At 40.1% G+C, this 22,208-nt stretch overlaps 1 protein-coding gene across 2 annotated transcripts in view; it reads left to right on the top strand.

Moving 5' to 3' along the window:
* The window catches only part of CDADC1 (cytidine and dCMP deaminase domain containing 1), a 30,844-nt gene extending 10,880 nt beyond the window's left edge, over positions 1 to 19,964 (top strand). The window contains exons 5-10 of one of the 2 annotated variants that reach the window (XM_018056735.1): positions 1,456 to 2,025; positions 6,066 to 6,115; positions 10,126 to 10,295; positions 11,949 to 12,138; positions 14,615 to 14,675; positions 18,583 to 19,964. In XM_018056735.1, the coding sequence (XP_017912224.1) occupies positions 1,456 to 2,025; positions 6,066 to 6,115; positions 10,126 to 10,295; positions 11,949 to 12,138; positions 14,615 to 14,675; positions 18,583 to 18,656 (1,115 nt within the window). In that variant the 3' untranslated portion in view covers positions 18,657 to 19,964. The other variant, XM_018056736.1, reaches the window with a different exon arrangement.

Here is a 22,208-nt window from a genome sequence, read left to right as displayed (position 1 = left end):
CCGTTTCTAATGGAAATTATAGGAGACATGAGCAAAGAGGTTTCTTTGTTTTAAATACTAATTAATCGATGCACGTTTATGTGTTTAATTCTGTATCAGGCATCTTGTTGTTCATTTCCAAACACAAATTTAAAACTGTTTTCGTGTTTGTTATTCAGTTTTGCTTTCTCTTTGGTAAATTTACTTTCTCTCTTGTCAATTCACACGTGCTCTCCAAGAATTTCCGTATTCTTGAGAAAGATGGGACTCCTTGGTGGCTCAGTGGTAAAGAATCCACCTGCAGTACTGCTGGGTTTGATGCGGGTCAGAAAGATCCCCCTGGAAGAGGGCATGGCACCCCGCTCCAGTATTCGTGCCTGGAGAATCCCATGGAGAGAGGAGCCTGGCGGGCTACAGCCCATCGGATTGCAAAGTGTCGGACACGACTGAGCCACTAAGCACAGCAGCCCATATTAAAATGACTAACTTTTCCTCTGCTGCATTGATTGAAGAATGTTCCTTGTAGTTGTTGTTTTGTCTTTAATTTTGTATTCGTAAAAGCAGCTCACACTTCTTTCTCTCCCCCTGCTTCCCTGCTCCCGTCAGGTTATAAATTCTTTATGGATGTTTTGGATAACTATATTTTATTATGAGGAGGACTGTAATGTGTTAAACTGTTCCCCTGTTCTGGCCATTTAGATTTTTTCAATTTTTACTGTTTTAAACAATGTGCTGCACTAAACATATACATACATGAATTTTTATTTTTTGTCTTTACTTCAAATATTTTCTTAGACGAGCTTCCCAGAGAAAAGTTTAAAGTACCAGTACATTTTTCATGCGTGGATAAATTGTTTATTTTAGGTTCACAACTCTAGTCAATATCAGTTATGCCGTACTATTTCTAGAAGCAGCCATTTCATTACGTGGAGTACTCTGGTACATCTTCCTAGCTCTGGGCTTTGGGACCACACTTAGCAAAACCATTGATTCCCACGGGCTTTGTTGTCAGCAAGCATTTCCTATAAAGGGCCACATAGTAAGTATTTTAGGCTCTACAGGCTGTATCGTATTCATACAGCTGTTCATCTCTCAGCTAATCCATCATAGTACAGAAACAATGAAACTATGTCAATGATTAGGTATGTCTGTATTCCCACAAATCTTTACGGGCACTGAAATTTGAATTTTATATAATTTTCATTGTGTTACAAGTATTTTTTTTTTTCATTTTCTCAACTATTTAAAACTGTGAACGCCATTCTTGACCCACAAGCTGTACAAAAGTAGCCAACGGGACAGATTTGGCCTGTGGCCGTAGTTTGCCAACACTCGGGCTATATTACTGGTGATTTGGTAGTAGACATTTATTACATTGGGACCTCAGGATCAACTGCAATGATATGATAGATTTATCAAGAAAACCCTTAATTTCAGCAGGCATCTGCTAACTACCTTTCATATTTTTTATTTCAGCTGGAGTTAATCGAATTTCATATTGGCCTGCTGACCCAGAAATAAGTTTGCTCACTGAGGCTTCCAGTTTTGAAGACGCAAAGTTAGATGCCAAAGCAGTAGAAAGACTGAAGTCAAACAGTCGGGCCCACGTGTGTGTCTTACTTCAGCCTTTGGTGTGTTACATGGTGCAGTTTGTAGAGGAGACCTCTTACAAATGTGACTTTATTCAAAAAATTTCCAAAACATTGCCAGACACTAACTTTGATTTTTATTCTGAATGTAAACAAGAGAGAATAAAAGAATATGAAATGATATTTTTGGTTTCCAATGAAGAAATGCATAAGCAAATACTGATGACTATAGGTTTGGAGAACTTGTGTGAGAATCCGTACTTTAGCAATCTAAGGCAGAACATGAAAGACCTTGTCCTTCTCCTGGCCGCAGTAGCTTCCAGCGTGCCCAACTTTAAACACTACGGATTTTATTGTGGCAACACCGAACACAGTAATGAAATTCACAATCAAAGTTTGCCACAAGAAATTGCAAGGCACTGCATGATTCAGGCCAGGTTACTGGCGTATCGAACTGGTGAGTTACATGCTTAGTTCCTAAATCGGTGTTGATGGGGTCGTATTTGTGTCAGACATAAAGTGGTGTTCATTTCACTTCTGGTAGCGTTTATTGACTCTTAGATACTAAAGTGTTGCTGCTTATACCAATATGGAGAAGTTAGTGAGACCTTTGAGTAGACATCTCTTTCTTAGAGCAGTTTTAGGATTTCTTGTGGCCTATATTGGATGCTGCATTTATAAATCAGAATCTGATTCAGCCCTTTTTGCTTCTTGCTTTTATCATTTCCCAGTTGAATGAGCCCTCCACTAGAGAAAGGACAAAAAGAAAGAGAACCAGAATTATTCCTCTTTTTTAACTACTCAATATTCTATATCTATTCAATATTTAGTAAAAACATAGAAAAATCTTTAAAAATATGAATTTCAAATAACCAGTAGAATCAAAGGAAACTTGGCAGATTCTTCCAATTTCTGGTATGTTTTCAAACAGTAAGGGGAGAAATCAAATAGTGTTAACTTTATTAAGTTGTACATGAGTATGTATGTGAAGAAGGAAAATATTACTTGGGAATTTTACCTTACCATGATAAAGGGTGGTATCTATATTTCCAGTTACAGAATAGTGTTTTTACATCTTACCAGACATAACATTTTTGAAAGTAGAATGATGATCACTTTTTAAAATGCAACTTTGGAACAGGGGAAAGAAAATGCCAGCAGGAGGAGCAGCAGAGGAATGCCTGGTGAGTGGGCTATAGTAGGAATTTTAAAACTTATCCCAAGAAGAGAAGGGGGATAGAGAAAATCTTCAGAAAGAGTCCATACCGATGCACTGGTCGCAGTACATGCTCAACAGAGACCCTGGGTTGAAGTGATTTCAGTAAAATGGAGGTTTTCAAAAGGCAGCTTGTCAGGATCACCATAGAAACTTTTATTAAAAGTGAAAGTTTAGTCACAGTCATGTGTCCGACTCTGCAACCCCATAGACTGTAGCCCATCAGGCTCCTCTGCCCATGGGATTCTCCAGGCAAGAATACTGGAGTGGGTTGCCATTTCCTTCTCCAGAGGATCTTCCTGACTCAGGGGTTGAACCCGGGTCTCGCACATTGTAGGCAGATGCTTTACCATCTGAGCCACCAGAGAAGTTCTAAGTACAAATGCTCAAATTCTAATCCAGACCCACTAAGCCTGGTCCCTGTCAGAGGTGTGTCCTAGGCCTGTGAATTTTTAGAATTCTGCAAGGGATTTCAACATTCAACAGGGTTAATCATCACCTTAAAAGAATTTGATTCTACTACAGGCACAAACTGTATGATGCCAAACCGCTGTAGGGCATCTAATCTTAACTATCTGGTTTAAGTGTGAATTTTGATTTATGTCCTGTTTTCCATTAGACTAGGTGTTTTCCAAAGCTGACAATTATGCCTTCCTCCCGAACCACACAGTGTTGATGATGAAAGTAGGGTGACATAGCCAAAAAAGCTCAACTGTTTCAAATCATAACTCAGCGGTTCTCAACTTTCAGTTGAGGCGATGCTCATGAGAAGTCTAGGTTCCCAAGTCTGCTGCCTGCCTTGGAGAGGTTAATTCAGGGAGTTTCCATGGGAGTCAGGAGTCTGCCTTTTGAACAAGCGTCCAATGGTTCTGATGCAGTTGGTCTGTGGACCACACTTGGACAAACCCCGATGTGACCACAGTATTGGGAGTGAAAATAACCACACTTGTGTGCCAGAACAATAGCATAAAGAGTCCTCTGACTTTCAGTGATCAAAGGGTCCGCCAAGGAGTTTGGCTCAGTGATTACAAGTTGACCTTTCCTTTAAGGGTATACAGAGAAAAACCCTGTGAATGAGCAGATCCTGGGTAGCAATTTATAGACATGAAAGATTTTTTTTTAAGAAGTTTTACATAAAAATTACAGATGTGAAAAGCTTTTTGAGAAATTACCTCATCTGTCACCCAACCTTGAGGGCTGGGTGAAACCTTCTCCATTGTATATGGATGAAATTTTATTCCGATTTCAAAAGACATGTAGTAAAGTATATTCTCTTGGTGAAACTAACCTTAGCTAAATAGTGGAGCTTAGAAATCATATTCTGGGGGGCTTCCCTAGTGGCTCGGTGGAAAGAACCTGCCTGCCAATGCAGGGGACACGACTTCAGTCCCTGATCCAGGAAGATCCACATGCCTTGGGACAACTAAGGCCATATGCTACGACCGTTGAACCTGTGCTGTAGAGCCCGGGAGCTGCGGCTGCTGAGCCCACGTGCCCCAGCTCCTGCAGCCTGGGCGACCTAGGTGAGAACCCATTCTCTGCAATGAGAAGCCACCTCAATGAGAAGCTCTTGCACGCAACTAGAGAATAGCCTCCGCTCACCGCAGTTAGAGAAAACCTGGACAGCATCAAAGACCCAGCACAGCCATAAATAAAATTCTAAAAAAAAAAAAGAAAATTTTTTTAAAAACCACATTTTTTTCCCCTCTTGACAAGATTTAGTCTGTCCTTAGACTGAAACAGAAAAGGTGGCTCCTGGACTAAAAAATAATAATATGAAGAATACGTAGTGTCAGTGGTAGGAAAAGTAGACTTGATATGAAGAATTTCTTACTGCCCCCCCCCCAGCAAAAAGATATTCTTATTTCATTAAAATCGTATTATTCTGTTTTTTTCATTCAGCAAACGGTTTTTGAGCTTTTATCATATGTTAGTCACTGCCCTGAGCTCTCTAGATAAAGTTAATATGTTTAACTTTTAAAATTAAAAACTTGGGATCTGAAGAATTTCCATGAGTTTTTCATTTTTTGTTCCAGATTTATGCATGTATTAAGTACAGTTTTACTTAGAGGTTTTCATTTTTAGCTTCTGCTACTTGCCTTAGAAATGAGCATAAAGCCACAATTATGTTCTTTTCTCACCGTGTTATATTCTGAAGATCTTGGAAGGCACAAGACTTTGTTTATCCCCAAATCCTTTTGTTGACAGCCTCCACCTCTAAAGTACATTCCTGCCACGTTGTTCCTCGGTATCATGTTCCTTTCCTTTATAGCCCAGCACGCTGCCTTTGCTTTTAGACTCTTTCTTGTTACCACCTTCCTCCCACCCCAGACCATGAGCTTCATGAGTGTAGGGACTCAGGTATTCAGTAAAGGGAAGTCTTGGTTACGAAATTCATGTCAGAGGAAGGCAAGCAGATTGGGTGAAGAGATCTAAATCTTAATCACTTAATTTGAATATGTAGAATTTCTATTTTGGTTTTGTATTTTCTGTTTAAGGTTAATAGTTTAAAGAAATACAGCTTTGCTTGTTGCAGAGTAATTAAATTGGTTCTGCAGGGAAATTTTAATCTAATATTTATGACTTCTACCACTTGATTTAGAAACGAGCATCATGTCAACAACTTGGCATTCTTCTCCCCACAAGGTAAACTCTGAAGGTCAGGGAAAGGACATCATTTTGTGTAAATTGAAATTCCTTTCATGTACCTTCCAGCAATATATATATGTATGTGAGGGCCCATAAGGATATATGTTTATGAGTTTGAACTTTTTTCATAGCAAGAACACATCCATGAAATGTATTTTCTTTGATGAGAGTGCAAAAAATGCTAGGAGAAGACAGATTTGATTGTTGTGAATGGTTGTTATATTACACCAAATCCATTAGTTCAGAAACTTCTGTCTTACTTTCATCATCTCTTAGAAATAGGTATTTAAAAACTGACTTGGTGGAGATTCAGTAAAGTTACCCTAAAGTCTAGTCACAGCTTTGAAGTCACCTGAGCGTGGGCACTGTTACGACAGTGATCTCTGCACACGCATCATCTGTGCCTGGGTTGGTAGTGACACTGTCTATAATTAGTTCACACCTAGCTCCCCTAGTCTATGCTTGACAGTATTCTCATACTTTTCCGTAATTAGTGAGGTTGTCAAGGATTGCCACTACATTTATGAAGTATATTTCAATAAATACATGTTTATTGTTTTTGGAAAAACAGTCTATTTCTGAAACTAACAGATCATTGGTTTTCACTGAGTCACATGCCATGTATCTTTCAGAGGATCATAAAACAGGAGTCGGGGCAGTCATCTGGGCGGAAGGAAAATCTGTAAGTGTGAAATTAATTCTTTATAACCATTTACACTTGATTTTGTTTAACATATTTTGATCTTAAGTGCATGACATTTTGTTGACCCATGGGGATTAATATTTCTTATTAGGGTATTTATTAAGTTCGAAAAACATTACTTTGCCAACAAAGGTCCGTCTAGTCAAGGCTATGGTTTTTCCTGTGGTCATGTATGGATGTGAGAGTTGTACTTTGAAGAAAGCTGAGCGCCGAAGAATTGATGCTTTTGAACTGTGGTGTTGGAGAAGACTCTTGAGAGTCCCTTGGACTGCAAGGAGATCCAACTAGTCCATTCTGAAGGAGATCAGCCCTGGGATTTCTTTGGAGGGAATGATGCTAAAGCTGAAACTCTAGTACTTTGGCCGCCTCATGCGAAGAGTTGACTCATTGGAAAAGACTCTGATGCTGGGAGGGATTGGGGGCAGGAGGAGAAGGGGACGACAGAGGATGAGCTGGCTGGATGGCATCACTGACTCGATGTATGTGAGTCTGAGTGAACTCTGGGAGTTGGTGATGGACAGGGAGGCCTGGCGTGCTGCAATTCATGGGGTCGCAAAGAGTCAGACATGACTGAGCGAATGAACTGACTGAACTGAAAAACTGCTTTCTTTCAGCAGTTTTCTAGATAGATACATTCATTTAGTAAACCTTCATTCAACAGCTTCCACAGGACAGGATAGACTCTGTGCCCCTGTGAACAGTGGGGCCACATATTCCACCCTTCATGGCCTTACAAGGTCTACTGATGGAGACAGAGGTGAAAAAGAGACAGGCATATAACTGTAATCATAACATGACGCCATGAGAGCATAGAGGAGGCCTCTTACTCTGCTCGGAGAAATTAAAGCATTCTTGGAGGAGGTCAGGTGCTATTAGTCTTGAAGAATGAGGAGGAGTTCATCAGCAGAGCAAGTTAGTGGGACTCAGAGGGCAACATGCAGAGGTAGCGCATAAGAATATGGGGAAATGCAAGCGCTTTGGCACATTGGCGTCCAGAGTCCTGTGTCTACTAGAATAGCAAAAAGATTAGGCTGCACCATGAAGAACTTCATATACCATGGAGAGTTCAGACTTTATCTTTTAGACAGTGGGGATACCCGAGCATAGCACTAACCAGCAGAAATGAAAAGCAAGCCACGTACGTGATTTTAAAGTTCTTAGGAGCCACATTAAAAAAAATAAGAAACAGGTGAATTAATTTTGCTGCTGCTGCTGCTAAGTCGCTTCAGTCGTGTCCAACTCTGTGCGACCCCACAGATGGCAGCCCACCAGGCTCCCCCGTCCCTGGGATTCTCTAGGCAAGAACACTGGAGTGAGTTAATTTTAGGAATATACTTAATCACCTGTTGAGAAATATTACCATTTCAGCATGTAACCAATATAAAAATATTGGTTAATATTTTTTTTTTGCCTTCCTTTTTTTTTTTAATTTTTTTTAATTTTTTATTTTTTTTATTTTTTAAATTTTAAAATCTTTAATTCTTACATGCGTTCCCAAACATGAACCCCCCTCACACCTCCCTCCCCACAACATCTCTCTGGGTCATCCCCATGCACCAGCCCCAAGCAAGCTGCACTCTACGTCAGACATGGACTGGCGATTCAATTCTTACATGACAGTATACATGTTAGAATTCCCATTCTACCAAATCATCCCACCCTCTCCCTCTCCCTCTGAGTCCAAAAGTCCGTTATACACATCTGTGTCTTTTTTCCTGTCTTGCATACAGGGTCGTCATTGCCATCTTCCTAAATTCCATATATATGTGTTAGTATACTGTATTGGTGTTTTTCTTTCTGGCTTACTTCACTCTGTATAATTGGCTCCAGTTTCATCCATCTCATCAGAACTGATTCAAATGAATTCTTTTTAACGGCTGAGTAATACTCCATTGTGTATATGTACCACAGCTTTCTTATCCATTGAAAGAGACACATGTACCCCAGTGTTCATCGCAGCACTGTTTATAATAGCCAGGACATGGAAACAACCTAGATGTCCATCAGCAGATGAATGGTTAATATTTTTAATGAAATATTTTGCATCTGAGGGGAGTATTGAGTCTTCATAATTCTGTGTGTGTTTTATACTTGTTTGTTATTGTTTAGTCACTTCAGTTGTGTCAGACTCTCCTGCGACCCCATGGGCTGTGGCCCCCCGGGCCCCTCTGTCCATGAGTCTCCCAGGCAGGAACCCTGGAGTGGGTTGCCGTTTCCTTCTCCGGGGCATCTTCTGGCCCCTCTCAGTTCGCACTGACCACGTGTAATGGCCACTGTATTGGACAGTGCAGTCCAAGAACATCTTAAGTGGGAAAATGATCAGATTTGCATTTTAAAAATAAAGTGGGGCTACACAGGAAGTAGGGAGATTAAGAAAAGAGATGATGAAGACTTGAAATTATGGGGATGTGTTGAGAAGGAATGGAACTAGGAGACAGTAAATATGATACTGTTGATACTATCACATGAGTAATTATTAATATATTGAAATTTAGTGAGGTTTATCGCGAAGAGTTGGGCACGACTGAGCGACTTCACTTTCACTTTTCACTTTCATGCATTGGAGAAGGAAATGGCAACCCACTCCAGTGTTCTTGCCTGGAGAATCCCAGGGACGGGGGAGCCTGGTGGGCTGCCATCTCTGGGGTCACACAGAGTCAGACACGACTGAAGCAACTTAGCAGCAGCAGCAGCAGCAGCAGCAGCAGCAGCATAGCATTTTCCAAACAATTATGAACAGGTTTGGTTTATTAAATATTTTACTTTTAGAGTTGATAAAGCATTCATATTAACACCTAATATGCCACTGACCAGGAGAAAGAAACATGCCGCTTATGTAGGAAGTTCTATTATTTACATGTATATGTATATATATATACACACACACACAACAGAGGCTCAGTAAACATAAAGATGGAAGGAAAATACATTATTTATTTTCCAACTGTATACATAATAGCACATTTTTAACCCCAAACAGAAATTGCTCAAAATATTTTTGGAATTTGTGACTTGCTAACCAGTAGCACAGCACAGAGCATGTAATAAATTAACAATAATTTATAATAATATAGAGTACCTGCTCTGTGTGTGGACCACTATAATAGGTGTGCTTTAAGGGCCAGAAAGACAGTATAAAACATGGTTTCCGTTCTCTAGGATCTTATAACCAATCAGGGAGAGATGTCTGAGTCAAGTGAAACAGTGTGTGAATTAAGCTAGTATTTAACTAACTGCTAAAATGAAGGACTGTCTTGATATTATAAACTAGAGATGATTAGCCTGCTTGAAATGTAACTTTGGCAAGATCACCCTGCTGAAGGAAAATCCAGTACTGTATTTTCTGATGGCTCCGTGTATCACTGTTGTTCATTGTTGAGTCACTAAGTTGTGTCCGACTCTTTGCGACCCCATGGACTATAGCACTCCAGGCTTCCCTGCCCTTCCCTAGTTTGCTTAAACTTATGTCCATCGAGTCGGTGATATCATCTAACCATCTCATCCTCTGTCGTCCCCTTCTCCGCCTGCCCTCAATTCTTGCCAGCATCAGGGTCTTTTCAAATGAGTCGGCTCTTTGCATCAAGTGGCCACAGTGTTGGCACTTCAGCTTCAGTCCTTCCAATGAATATTCAAGATTGACTTCCTATAGGATTGACTGGTTTGATCTCCTTGCTGTCCATGGGACTCTCAAGAGTCTTCTCCAGCACCACAATTTGAAAGCATCAGTTCTTCAGCACTCAAGCCTTCTTTATGGTCCAACTTTCACATCCGTACATGACTACTGGAAAATCCATAGCTTTGACTATATGGACCTTTGTCAGCCAGGTCTCTGCTTTTTAATACGCTGTCTAGGTTTGCCATAACTTTATAGTGTGTTATGGAAAAGTGAATCCATTATACAAAGTGTGAGGCGAGGCTTTAAAGATAGAATGTAAGATGCCTTTTCAGAATGTTGAACACGGCTTTGTTGGTTTGCTCACTTTCCATAGAGAAGTTGTGATGGGACAGGCGCCATGTACTTCATAGGATGCGGTTATAATGCTTTTCCTGTTGGATCTGAGTATGCTGACTTCCCGCACATGGATGACAAACAGAAAGACAGAGAAATAAGGAAATTCAGATACATCGTACATGCGGAACAGAATGCCTTAACATTTAGGTATGAAATCCGTTTGCGTGTATTTTGTATAAAATGTAGCAAGGGTTAATTGAAATTAGCTTTCATTTTGCTGTAATTTATTGCCTTCTTAAAAATTCCAAGAAATATCCTTTTCAGAAGTATAGCTCTAGTCGTATGTGGTTTTTGCTGCGTGACCAGAGGCCACTGTCAGGGATCCTCCAGGCCTTCAGATTTATTGAGCAAATCTTTTTTCCTTTCTTCCTTCTCTCTCCAGGATAAAACTGCTTGAAGCGTGTCCTTAGGGTCTTGCATATTTCTGCATTATAAGATCACCTTTGTTTTCTAAATTCTGAGCATGTATTTATGAATATATAGATTTTATTATGAACCAAATTGCTTTAACATAGTTTTTGTTAGAGCTTATCATTGGCATTACCTCCTTCTAACGTTAATTTAGATAATTTCCACAAATATTTCTCAGCATTTACCATTTAGTGGGTGCTCTTGGGAGATTCAAATCTGTATGAGTCATGGTTTCTGTCCTGAAGAGTTTATAGTCCAGTGTGGGATATAAGACTGTACTCAACCTAACATGGTCAGTTGTGTGGGAAGGGTCAACACAAAGTGGGTAGAAATTCAGGGGCTGCAGTAGATGGAGAGGGAGTGTGAGGGAAAACCTTTATGGAGAAACTGGCATTTGAGCTGAGCTTTAAAGCTTTGGTAGGATTGTGGCAATTGAAGATGCTTACTTGAAGGGAAACCATTCTTGTCTGAGGCATAGCAGTGGGCTAGAAGAAGGAAAATGCTTGTGTGTTTAGGAACATAGATGTTCCATTTAGGCTGGACCGTGGGCTAGCTTGGGATTGACAAGGGAGAACTTCGAGTTTAGACTTCATTTGGTAGTAGTGGACAAATGGAAAGACATTGATAGAGCTACAGTAATGATTACTTAGGGTACAGGTGTACAGTTTGAACAGACTGCTGCTGCTGCTGCTAAATTGCTAGATGCATACACCCCTGCTTCCCTGGTCCAGGGGAAGCGAATGAGACTCTAAACTGAGGACATGGATGCGGAAGGCTGGTGATGGGGAGCATACGACTGAGAGCTTTGTAAACCACAGAACCTGGAAGTGCAACTCCTCTATCCTCAGTCCTAAACTACCCCGGCGTGCAGAATTTCACTACACAGGTTTTTTTCTTGAACTCTTCATTACAGATTTACTTGCTTCATTTTTTCAAATCCAAGTGTTTGTTAAGTTATCCTATGTGAGGTAAAAGCAGTAAGTGAACCATAACTCAAAACAGAACTCTAACATTAATCAATTTAGTAAGCATTTATTAAATATCTCTTAGGCACCAGATCGTCTGGCTACCACGATGACTTAATGTCTAATCACACATGGTACATTCTCAGGGAAGGCGTTAGTTCTGGCCCGTAATTCTGACTTTATAATGAGTTTCCTACTTAGAAAGCATTATTCCCTCTGTTTTCATTTCCTTTGTAGTCTAAATACTGAAAATCTTGGCATTGACTAATTCAGCAAGAATAAGGCTTGATCATTATTGTGTATAATGTTGTAAGTCTGTTTCCAAAATGACTCAATTTTAATGTTTAAAGATTTTTCTAAAACATAACTTACCCTTTTAGAAACTACCTTCCTAATTTTTTCATATGTATATATATATTTGTAGGTGTCAAGAAATAAAACCAGAAGAAAGAAGTATGATTTTTGTGACCAAGTGCCCTTGTGATGAATGTGTACCTTTAATTAAAGGTGCAGGCATAAAACAAATCTATGCAGGGGATGTAGATGTTGGAAAAAAGAAGGCAGACATCTCTTACATGAGATTTGGGGAACTTGAAGGTGTCAGCAAATTTACAGTAAGTAGATACACACTGTTTTCAAATATACTTTGTATTATGTTGATAGCTGTTTAGTCGCTAGGTCATGTCCAGCTGTTTTGTGACCCCATGGGCTATAGCCCACCAGGCTCCTCTGTCCATGGGATTTTCCAGGCAAGAATACTGGAGTGGGTTGTCATTTCCTTCTCCAGGGAATCTTCTCGACCACGGGATCGAACGCATTGGCAGGCGAGCTCTTTACCACTGAGCCACCTGGGAAGCCCATGTTGTTCCGTTACTCTGCTGCATATTTTAAATTAGCGATTCTTGCCCTTTTAAAGAGTTTCAACAAAATATTATCACTGAGTTTATTTTTATGTGCAAGCACTTGCCTAGTCACAAATGTTCAGCTTAGGATCTGCCTTATGAATATATATCTCTCTCGAGAGAATTTTACCTTGACCTTGTGCTGTGCTATGCCAGGCTCCTCTGTCCATGGGGATTCTCCAGGCAAGAATACTGGAGTGGGTTGCCATGCCCTCCTCCAGGAGATCTTCCCAATCCAGGGATCCAACCCAAGTCTCACACTGCAGGTGGATTCTTTACCAGCTGAGCTACCAGGGAAGAACTTGACCTTAGAGACCTAGAATCAGTTGGTTCTATAGTGCCATCTGGTGGCTAACAAAAGAAAGTCCCTGATCCACCTCTTCCCACAGCCTTTTTTTTTTAACTCAGTGGTTGAGTTCAGTCGCTCAGTTGTGTCTGACTCTTTGCGACCCCATGGACCACAGCAGGCCAGGCCTCCCTGTCCATCACCAACTCCCAGAGTTTACTCAAACTCATGTCCATTGAGTTTGTGATGTCATGCAACCATCTCATCCTCTGTCATCCGCTTCTCCTGCCCCCAATCCCTCCCAGCATCAGAGTCTTTTCTAATGAGTCAGCTCTTTGCATCAGATGGCCAAAAGTATTGGAGTTTCAGCTTCAGCATCAGTCCTTCCAATGAATAGTCAAGACTTATCTCCTTTAGGATGGACTGGTTGGATCTCCTTGCAGTCCAAGGGACTCTCAGGAGTCTTCTCCAGCACCACAGTTCAAAAGCATCAATTCTTCGGTGCTCAGCTTTCTTCACAGTCCAACTCTCACATCCGTACATGACTACTGGAAAAACCATAGCTTTGTCTAGATGGACCTTTGTTGGCAAAGTAATGTCTCTGCTCTTTAATATGCTGTCTAGATTGATCATAACTTTTCTTCCAAGGAGCAAGCGTCCTAAAGTTTCATGGCTGCAGTCACCATCTACAGTGATTTTGGAGCCCCAAAAAATAAAGTCTGCCACTGTTTCCATTGTTTCCCCATCTACTTGCCATGAAGTGACGGGACCAGATGCCGTGATCTTAGTTTTCTGAATGTTGAGCTTTATGCCAACTTAAATTCAATAGTATATAGTAGTAGATAGAGGTGAACATTGGAGAAGGCAATGGCACCCCACTCCAGCGCTCTTGCCTGGAAAATCCCATGGACGGAGGAGCCTGGTGGGCTGCCGTCTATGGGGTCGCACAGAGTCGGACACGACTGAAGCAGCTTAGCGGCAGCAGCAGCAGCAGAGGTGAACATAGTTTAAAGTTTAAGATTACACAAAAGGAAGGGGACACATACACACATGTGTGCGCACACACACACACACACACATGCATTTCTCATGAGAAAAATCAGGAAAAAATTAGAAGCAATTAGTATTTGATATTTCCAAAGAACTGCTGAGGTGGTAATTATTTTGTGGAAAACTCAGAACTTTAATGCCTCATGATTTTTTTTTAACTACTCTGGTTTCTAAAAACCTTTCTCTTTTTAGAAATAATCTTAAGCATGCAGAAAAGTTACCAAAACACTAGAAGAATTTTTTTCCAGAAACACTTGAGAGTTAAGTTGTTGCCATGATGCCAAGTCACTCTTAAATACTTTCTTGTGTATTTCCTCAAATAGTAGGTTGTCCTACATAACCACACTACAACCACAAAACTCAGGAAATTTTCATTGATATATTGCTACCATTTAATCCACAGAGTTCAGTCAGGGTTTACCAGTTATCCCAATAAAGTTGTTTATAGCAAAAGGATCCTGTCCAGAATCATGTGTTGCTTTTTAATGATAATTCTGGCACTTAATATAACTTTTATATGCTATAGTTTGCAGTAAGTACAAAAGATATAATAGTACTATTTATAGATTTCAACATGACTTTTCTGTTTGTGTCCACGGTGCCTGGAACATATAAAGCACCTAAAAAATACTTACTAAACCATATATATAAGATTCTCTAAGAATATTAATCCTTAATCCAGCAGTCATATCATTCAGGGTCATCCAAAGTTGTTATTAGGGCTTGGGTGGTATGACACACTAACTGTTCTTACTGTTTTAAGCTGTTTTTATATTTGAAGGCACAATGCTGAAATGCTATTTTTAAAAACCTTCTTAAACATATACATAAAATGTTTGTTTCCTTTTATAGTGGCAACTGAATCCATCAAGAACTGGTGTTCTTGAGCAAAATGAGCCTGAAAGCAGAGAGAGTAAGTATCTACAAGTCCTTTATTGAGGTTGACTTTGTTGCTAAGAAAAGAAAAATAGTAACTTATAATGATCAGGTGTTGGAAATTGCTGTGGTTGGAGGTAGACCATATTCTTTTTGCAGATTAGATTTTTGCATTCAGTTTGTGTACAAACACTTGTGTATCGACTATATGCTAGATGTCATGGGAAGTGCTTATTAATGACTAGTCCTATGGACTCTGTAGTTTAATACAAATAATCATGCACAAATTGAATTTATAAATTAAATTTATATGAGACTATAGGCAACAGTGCTCTTCTGTACCAAAACAAAAGCCTCTTGGGCAGTTAGAAAGGAAAAATACATCTAATTAATACAGATGGAACCAGGGCCAAATTATGAGGCTGTGTACATTCTTGTTTGAGTGAAGCCACATTAGCTCAGATTGGCCAGAGAATGGAAATATCCTGGTTATTTTAATAATCTAATTAAGAGTCATCACAGTTACCATAAATGAATTACTTGTATTCAGAGTTTTACTGTTTATAATTAACACATATTTTTAAAGCAATATAGTCTTTAGGAGACCTTGCAATTCCTCATGCATATTATTTTGAATATGAATTATTACTATACAATATTATTTTTAAATATTAGTTGTTATCTTTCTGTTTGGATTCAAGGTAAGTAGAAGTTCAATATAATAAGTAAAATTTTCTTGATAATAACAATGATTTGATTACTCTGAAACATTAGCAAATATGAAAGTCTTTATGAAAATAATGTCTATGTGAATATCCTGATTTTCTGTGTTCTAACTTAGCTTCATTTTATTCAAGTAGTGAAATTTTAATTTGCAGTCTGGAAAAAAAGTACATATCCACTCCATCTTTCTTTTTAAAAATTTATCAGCAGGGGGGAGGTGGTTAAAGATAAAAGGAAAGGAAAAAATATGGATCTGATTGAAGACTATGTACTCAATAATAGTGTTCGAGGGGGGTGAGTTAATAATTCCCTGTTGTTAAGGAGAAGACACAAAAAAGCATTAAACATAAAAAACATTTATCTGTGTTAAAATAAAGAACACCTGTTTGTCAGAAGATAGCACTGAAAGAGTACAAAGGCAAGCCGTGAAAGAGGAGATTTTTGCCGCTTACAATCAAGAGTCTTGTAGCCAGGATTCCCTGTCCCTAGATCACTATGGAAGGGGAGAGGAAGGGGAGACGTGCGGGGGTGTCCTGAGAGGGGAAGGAGGGGTCGGGATGGCGAGGGGATGAGAGGAGTGCTTCCGTTTTGCTGGCAAGGCTTTATTTCTTGGCCTGGGTGATGGTTAAATGTTTGCTTTATGATTGTCCACTGAAATGCAGGTTTGTGTTTTGTATGTATTTTTTAACAAATACATATTTGTTTTAAAAAAATTGTTAATATGTATTTTTTGTATTTTTATATCACTAAATAATATCCTTATCTCTTTTTAAATTTTATAAGAGCTTGATTGAGGTATAATCTATATACCATAAATTTGCCCTTTTAAAGTACAGAATTGGGTGGGTTTTGGTAGATTCAGAGTATTGTGTAACCATCACCACAGCCTAATTTCAGAATTTTTCCATCAGCTCAAAAAGAATCCTCTTACCCATTTATTAGTCATCCCTGTTTCCTCCTATCTCCAGCCCCAGGCTGCCACGAATCTACTTTGGTTATTTGGATTCGTATATTCTGGCCATTGATTTTAGATCATTCTTCTTTTCTCATATATACATTCACTGCTATAAATTTCTCTCTAGCATTTCTTCCACAGATTGCTACAAATTTTGATAAGTTGTGTTTTATTTAGTTCAAAATATTTAAAAATTTATGTTGAGTTTTTTGGTGTTTTTTTTTTTTTAACTCATTTGTTATTTAGCAATGTATTATTTAACTTCCACATATATTTTAGGATTTTCCAGTTATGTTTCTATTAGTCATTTCTAGTTTAATTATACTGTGGTCTGAGAGCAGATATTACATGATTTCTATTCTTTTAAATTTATTAGGGTGTGTTTTATGGCCCAGAATGTGGTCTCTCTTGGTAAGCATTCCATGTGAGGTTAAGAATAATGTGTATTCTGCTATTGTTGGATGAAGTATCCCGTGGCTGCCAATTATATACAGTTGACTAACGGTTGAGTTCATTTGAGAATGGGTAGAAGATAGTTACAGTTATTTCACAACAGAAGAAACACAGACATCTAATAAGCACATGAAAAAATGCTCAGGCTCATTAGCAGTCATGGAAATGCAAATTAAAGTCACTGCAACAGTGTTTACACCCCTATTGCTGTACCTACTAGAGTTGCAAAATTAAAGTTTGACGACACCAAGTGTGCTAGTGAGGAGGTGGATCGTTAGAAACTTCTGTATATTGCTGGTTGGACTAAAAATGTATACAGCCACCTTGGGAAAGCAGTTTAATGTTGTCTTTGTAAAACTGAAGATGTGTGTATTCCATGACCCAGCAATCTGACCTCTAAGCATATGCCCTAGGAAAATTCTTACATGTTTCGTAGAAAAGACAGAGATAGATAATTCATTGCAACTTTGCTCTTAAAAGCAAAAACTGGAAATAGCACAAAAATTTATCTCTGGAAATTAAAATATTACAGTGGAATATTATAAAGCAGTGAAAGTAAAATGAATTACAGCTTCTTAAACATGGATGGATCTTAGAAATATAATGCTGAATGAAAAAATCAAGTTTCAGAAGACTAAATACATTATGATGCAACTTCTATGTAAAGTTCAACAAGAAGGCAAATAGTGTATTGGTTAGTACATGTGGCAAAATTATTTTTAAGGAGCAGTGGAATGATAAACGATTCAGCACAGTGGTTACCTCTGAATAAGGGTGACAGAGGGATGGGATTGGACTGGGGGGCACCTGAGAGGTGGTTTTGGGGGTGGTTTCACACCCCTCCCTCAGTTTTGGGGGTTGGGTAGTAGATTCTTGAACAAACTCTGGGAAAGAGTGGAGGACAGAGGAGCCTGGGGTGAAAGAGTCGGACACGGCTTAGGGACTGAACACCGACCAAGTAGGTTCTTGAGTGTTAATTTATTATTAGGCTTTAGGACTCCCATCTGTATCACACACAGTCTTCTTTTTTTAGTGTTTCCAATATTACATAATAAGAGAGAGAGAAAGCTTTCCAGATCTATTCTCCCTGCACCCTGAGCCAAGTGTCCTCAAGACTAGGAAGAGGGAGGTGAGCACAGAGGCTTGGAGGGCAGGCAGATCCCTGGGAAGACAGAAAGCAGCAGGATGAAAGGAGACTCTCAGAGGTGGTGGGTGTACTTACCATGTTAAGTGTGGTGGTGGTTTCTCAGATGTGTGCTTGTGTTGAAACCCATCACATTGTGCACTTTACACGCACACAGTGTGTGTCCCAGGAAGGCCAGGGAAATCAGGTCATGGGGCGAGCTGTAAGCCAGGCCCGTCTCCCACCTGACCAAGGTGATGAGTCCGCTTGCCTTCCAATGGGAGGGGGATGTGTCCCCTCACACCTCACTGCCCCACAGACGACTCCCTTTTCTCCCTGGACAACAGATGGGTCCTTTTGTCTCCTCCAGCCTAACAGTAATAACTTTTCCCCCGAAAAAGTTTTGTGAATTGTTGTCTATACACTGTTGATGAATCCAGTTTGTAAAAGGTCAGATACATTGTGTCACCTGTGAATGACTTATCTAGAATCTGTTCTTTAACAGTTGAGAATTTTAAAGATAAAATCAATATGCCCTTTTTCATTTTTATTTTTAAAATATTCCTCTTTAGCTTAAGCATTGTTTTGATCTTACAGCCTCTGACTTTGGAGTGACATTTTCTTTGAAGTGACAAAGCTCATTTCTTTGAAGTAACATTTTCCTGACGTTAAGTTATTCTTGACCATCAGATGGCGTTTTGGGATCCGTACCCCTGGATGAAGAACCACACCAGAACAAGAAGCTGCGTCTTGCAAACCACTAAGTCTTGTCTGAACAAGGGGTGAAGCCCTCCAGAATTTTTATTGCACTTTTAAAATCCAGCCTTGTTAACTCAGAAAATAAGAATGGATTTTGTAAATAGTTGAAAAAATTTTTTAAAGGAAGCTAATTTATTATTAGCATACGAATGATACTAAGGAGAATATTTTTATTTAGATTTATTTGTATGTTTTCCAGAGTATAGTGGTGTGTTCTTTTTTTACACTGAAGCAGGTGTCAGTCATTTCAAGAGACCAGTTCAGTCGGCTACAGGGATTGATTTCTCCTGGTCCTAGCTTTAGGGGATCCAGTCTGAAAGGGGCTGGTTCATTGGAGGTCACATCTCAGCAGAGAAGTACACACCTTTTCAGAAATATTAATCCCTTTGGATTATGAAGGTGATAATTAGTAATCTACTCCATGGAAATAAACAGCAACCTGACCATTTTTAAGTCAATGTGTGACTCACCAAAAGGCCCCATTTATACCCAAAGCTTTCTGGTAATCAGAATTTACTTGATTAGCCTGGAGTCATAAAAAATGAATTTGGTGGACCTGCTCTCCATTATAAAAGTGTGTTCCTAACAAGGTTATTTATTTTTTCAGTCTTTCAGTGTGTATAAATCATGATACTTGCTGGACTCTGGTGTTACATCACTGATTCAGGGTAGCAATAGGAAGACAGCATTATTCTCGGACAATATTATTCTCTGATCTCACTGACTCTTGAAACCACTAACAAGAGAAGAAATATTTTAGTCTGGAATTCCATTCATAAATGCTGCCCATTATCCCCTCCATATAATTAGCAGAGAGCGTTTCAGGGCTTTGAATGGAAGGCCTTATAAAAACATTTGCAAACCTTAGGAATACTGAAAGTCTTGACGGCGAACATGATGGTTATTTTCCAAATTGCTCTTCATGAGTCCTCTCATTTTTTATTTGTTGAGGAAACTTTCAGAAAATCAGCCCAAAGATAAAGGCACGGGCTTTGTACTTTCCTGGAGTTAGGGAGGGAGCCGTGTGGCCGGTGGCCCGTGGGCAGCCCTGGGGTGCGACGGACTCTGTGCGGGGAGTCAGCTTCACCTCTGCTGTTGCCCACTTTCTCCCTGGGGCATCTCGTATCCTCACAGGGCCTCCTGCCAGTCTCAGGAGAGTGCACAGGCCACCCCGCACGCGGGCCTGTGCCCCTGTTTGGACGGCAGCCTGCTTAGCCTGTGTTGTGTGTATAAATTTTTTTTTTTAACTGCTGAATCTAGTGCCTGCAACAGTGTCTGGCACGTGACAGGCATTCAATAAATATTTGTTGACTAAATAACTGCTGGACACTGCTAGACCCTGGAGATGAGACGTGTAAGAAATGCTCCCTGACCTCAAGAAGCTTGCAGTCTAGTGACAGACATAAGCATGAAGTCACGTATTAATAATAGTGCTTCTCAGAGTGGGGTCCCTGGACCAACAGCGTTAGCCTCATCTGGGGGCCTGTTAGAAGTGCACATTGTTAAGCCCTACCCCAGACCTGTTGAATCAAGCTCCGGGGCTGGGGCCAGCATTCCCTGAAGGTGCCTCTGAGGACCTTCAAGGTTGAGAACTGCCCTGTGGATGTAACTGAAGGAACAGTGGTGGAAGGAACACACAGGAGGACAGGCAGGCACTCGGGTGAGTCACGGAAGAAGGGCCTGTAGAAGTGGAGGCCCCGTAGAAGTGGAGGTCCTGAAGGGGCTGCAGGGAGCGGGCAGCTGAACAGTGGGGGTGAGATGAACATCTGAGAAAGTAATGGAGATGGGTGGTCACCCCGGGCAGCAGGAAAGGGAAGTGACTGGGAACTCACGCAAAGATTGCTAACCTGTACCAGGAACCCCCTGGGGCAGCAACAGTACTGCCGAAAACCTAGTCACCCACAGTCAAGAGGGCTCACCCCTCAGGCTGAGAAATCGGAACTTGCCCTTAAAAATACATCACCATTAATTTCAAAGATTGGGAAGGCAACAGTAAATGCATAATTTGAAACAGAGCTCTGCATTTGTTTACTGCCAAGGACAGCAGCTATGCCGACTGGAGGTGGGGTGAGCGCAGGCCTGGCTCGGCGCTCGGCTGTCAGGTGGGGTGCGTGAGGGTTTACCTGTATCTAATCACTGCTAACGCTTCTTTCATTCGGCTTTTCCATGGGTTTCTCTTCCTCAGTTACTTAAGGAGTTTGAGAATATACCTTCTCATAAATCTTCCTCGGTTTATGCATGAACAGTTGAGCTTTCAGATCTACCACTGCAGTCTGCTTCTAACCCACTTTAGAGCTATGTTTTGAAGTTCTGGTATTGCCAAGAGTGGCTGCTTAGCATTGAGCTGCGGCTGTTACTTCTGCTTCTTAAGGTCAAGGAACAGTTTAGAACCTTCATTTCATGTGTCATATTAAGGGGTTTTTCTGTGATCATTTAAAATTATTACATATAAGAAAAGTGAAAAGCCCTATTAATCAGTACTAGTTGAAAACAAGGCCTGTTTAAAATGGAATACCCTTTAGAAATGCATCCATAAAATGTGTTTACCCTATTCAACTACTGCACTTAAACAGACTCAGATTTCAAAGGAACTTAGATCTCATCTATTTAGAATATTCCTCTGCAGAACTGGAAACACGAGTGTCCAGAAGGTGAATGATTTCCTAAAGTCTAGCTCAGGATGTCACAAGGGCCTAAATCAGTATCAGCTTTGGTTTTTTTCTCTCTTTACATTTTCAGTTTTGTTTTTAATATCAGTGTTCATTTGTCCTGTACCTGTTGACGTATTAGCTGATTTTAACATGTGTGTGACAGTAATAAAAGACTTCTATCTGGTAAATTAAGTCATTTTTTAAGTAAAATTACACCTACACATTAAAAATGAGCAAAATAGATCTATAAACCTTTCTTTGAAACAGTAAGACCCGCTCTGTCTTCTGTATCACCCCTCCCCAGAGGCCACCAGGCTCAAGGATTTTAGCTGATTTACTTTGTATTTGTCTCCAAATCACATGTTTCTTACTAGTGTTTCAGTTTTAGGTATTTTCTTTTGAATTTCCATCATGGAAGGGCTTTCTTTCACCTCCCTCTCCTCAGCACACACTTCCATCTCTCCATCCTCCTAATATTTCAATTTGGTTGCATCAGTATTCATTGTTTGGTATTATGACTTTAAGTGCTCACTCACAGCTTTATCACATTATGTACTGTGATGACTTTCTGTATAAAATGTGTTTTCGTGCATTTCAAATTTGTCTTTTCTGCACGGGGCTGCGGGGACATTGATTTTGTATATTTTATTGCTAACCTGTAACCAAACCCTTCTCCCAGCTGTGTAATCTTCTCTTCGTATTCAAGCACATTGGGTGTCCTAAAAAGCTTTTCTTATTGAAGAAGTGCCTCCCAGAGCCTCTGACCACCTCCAGCCTGGGCTGATCAGTCACTGGATTTTCTGCGCTGCTGTCTTCCCGGGTTCTCCCTCCGCAGCACTCCTGGGGTCGGGGAGGGCAGGGACAGAGGCATCCTCCACCTTCTTGAGCTGGAACCCCCAGAATCCA

This window comes from Capra hircus, chromosome 12 (assembly GCF_001704415.2).
Source record: "Capra hircus breed San Clemente chromosome 12, ASM170441v1, whole genome shotgun sequence".
NCBI classification, from domain to species: Eukaryota; Metazoa; Chordata; class Mammalia; order Artiodactyla; family Bovidae; genus Capra; species Capra hircus.
Note: the sequence above shows the minus strand (reverse complement) of the source record. Positions and strands in the feature narration are given on the sequence as shown.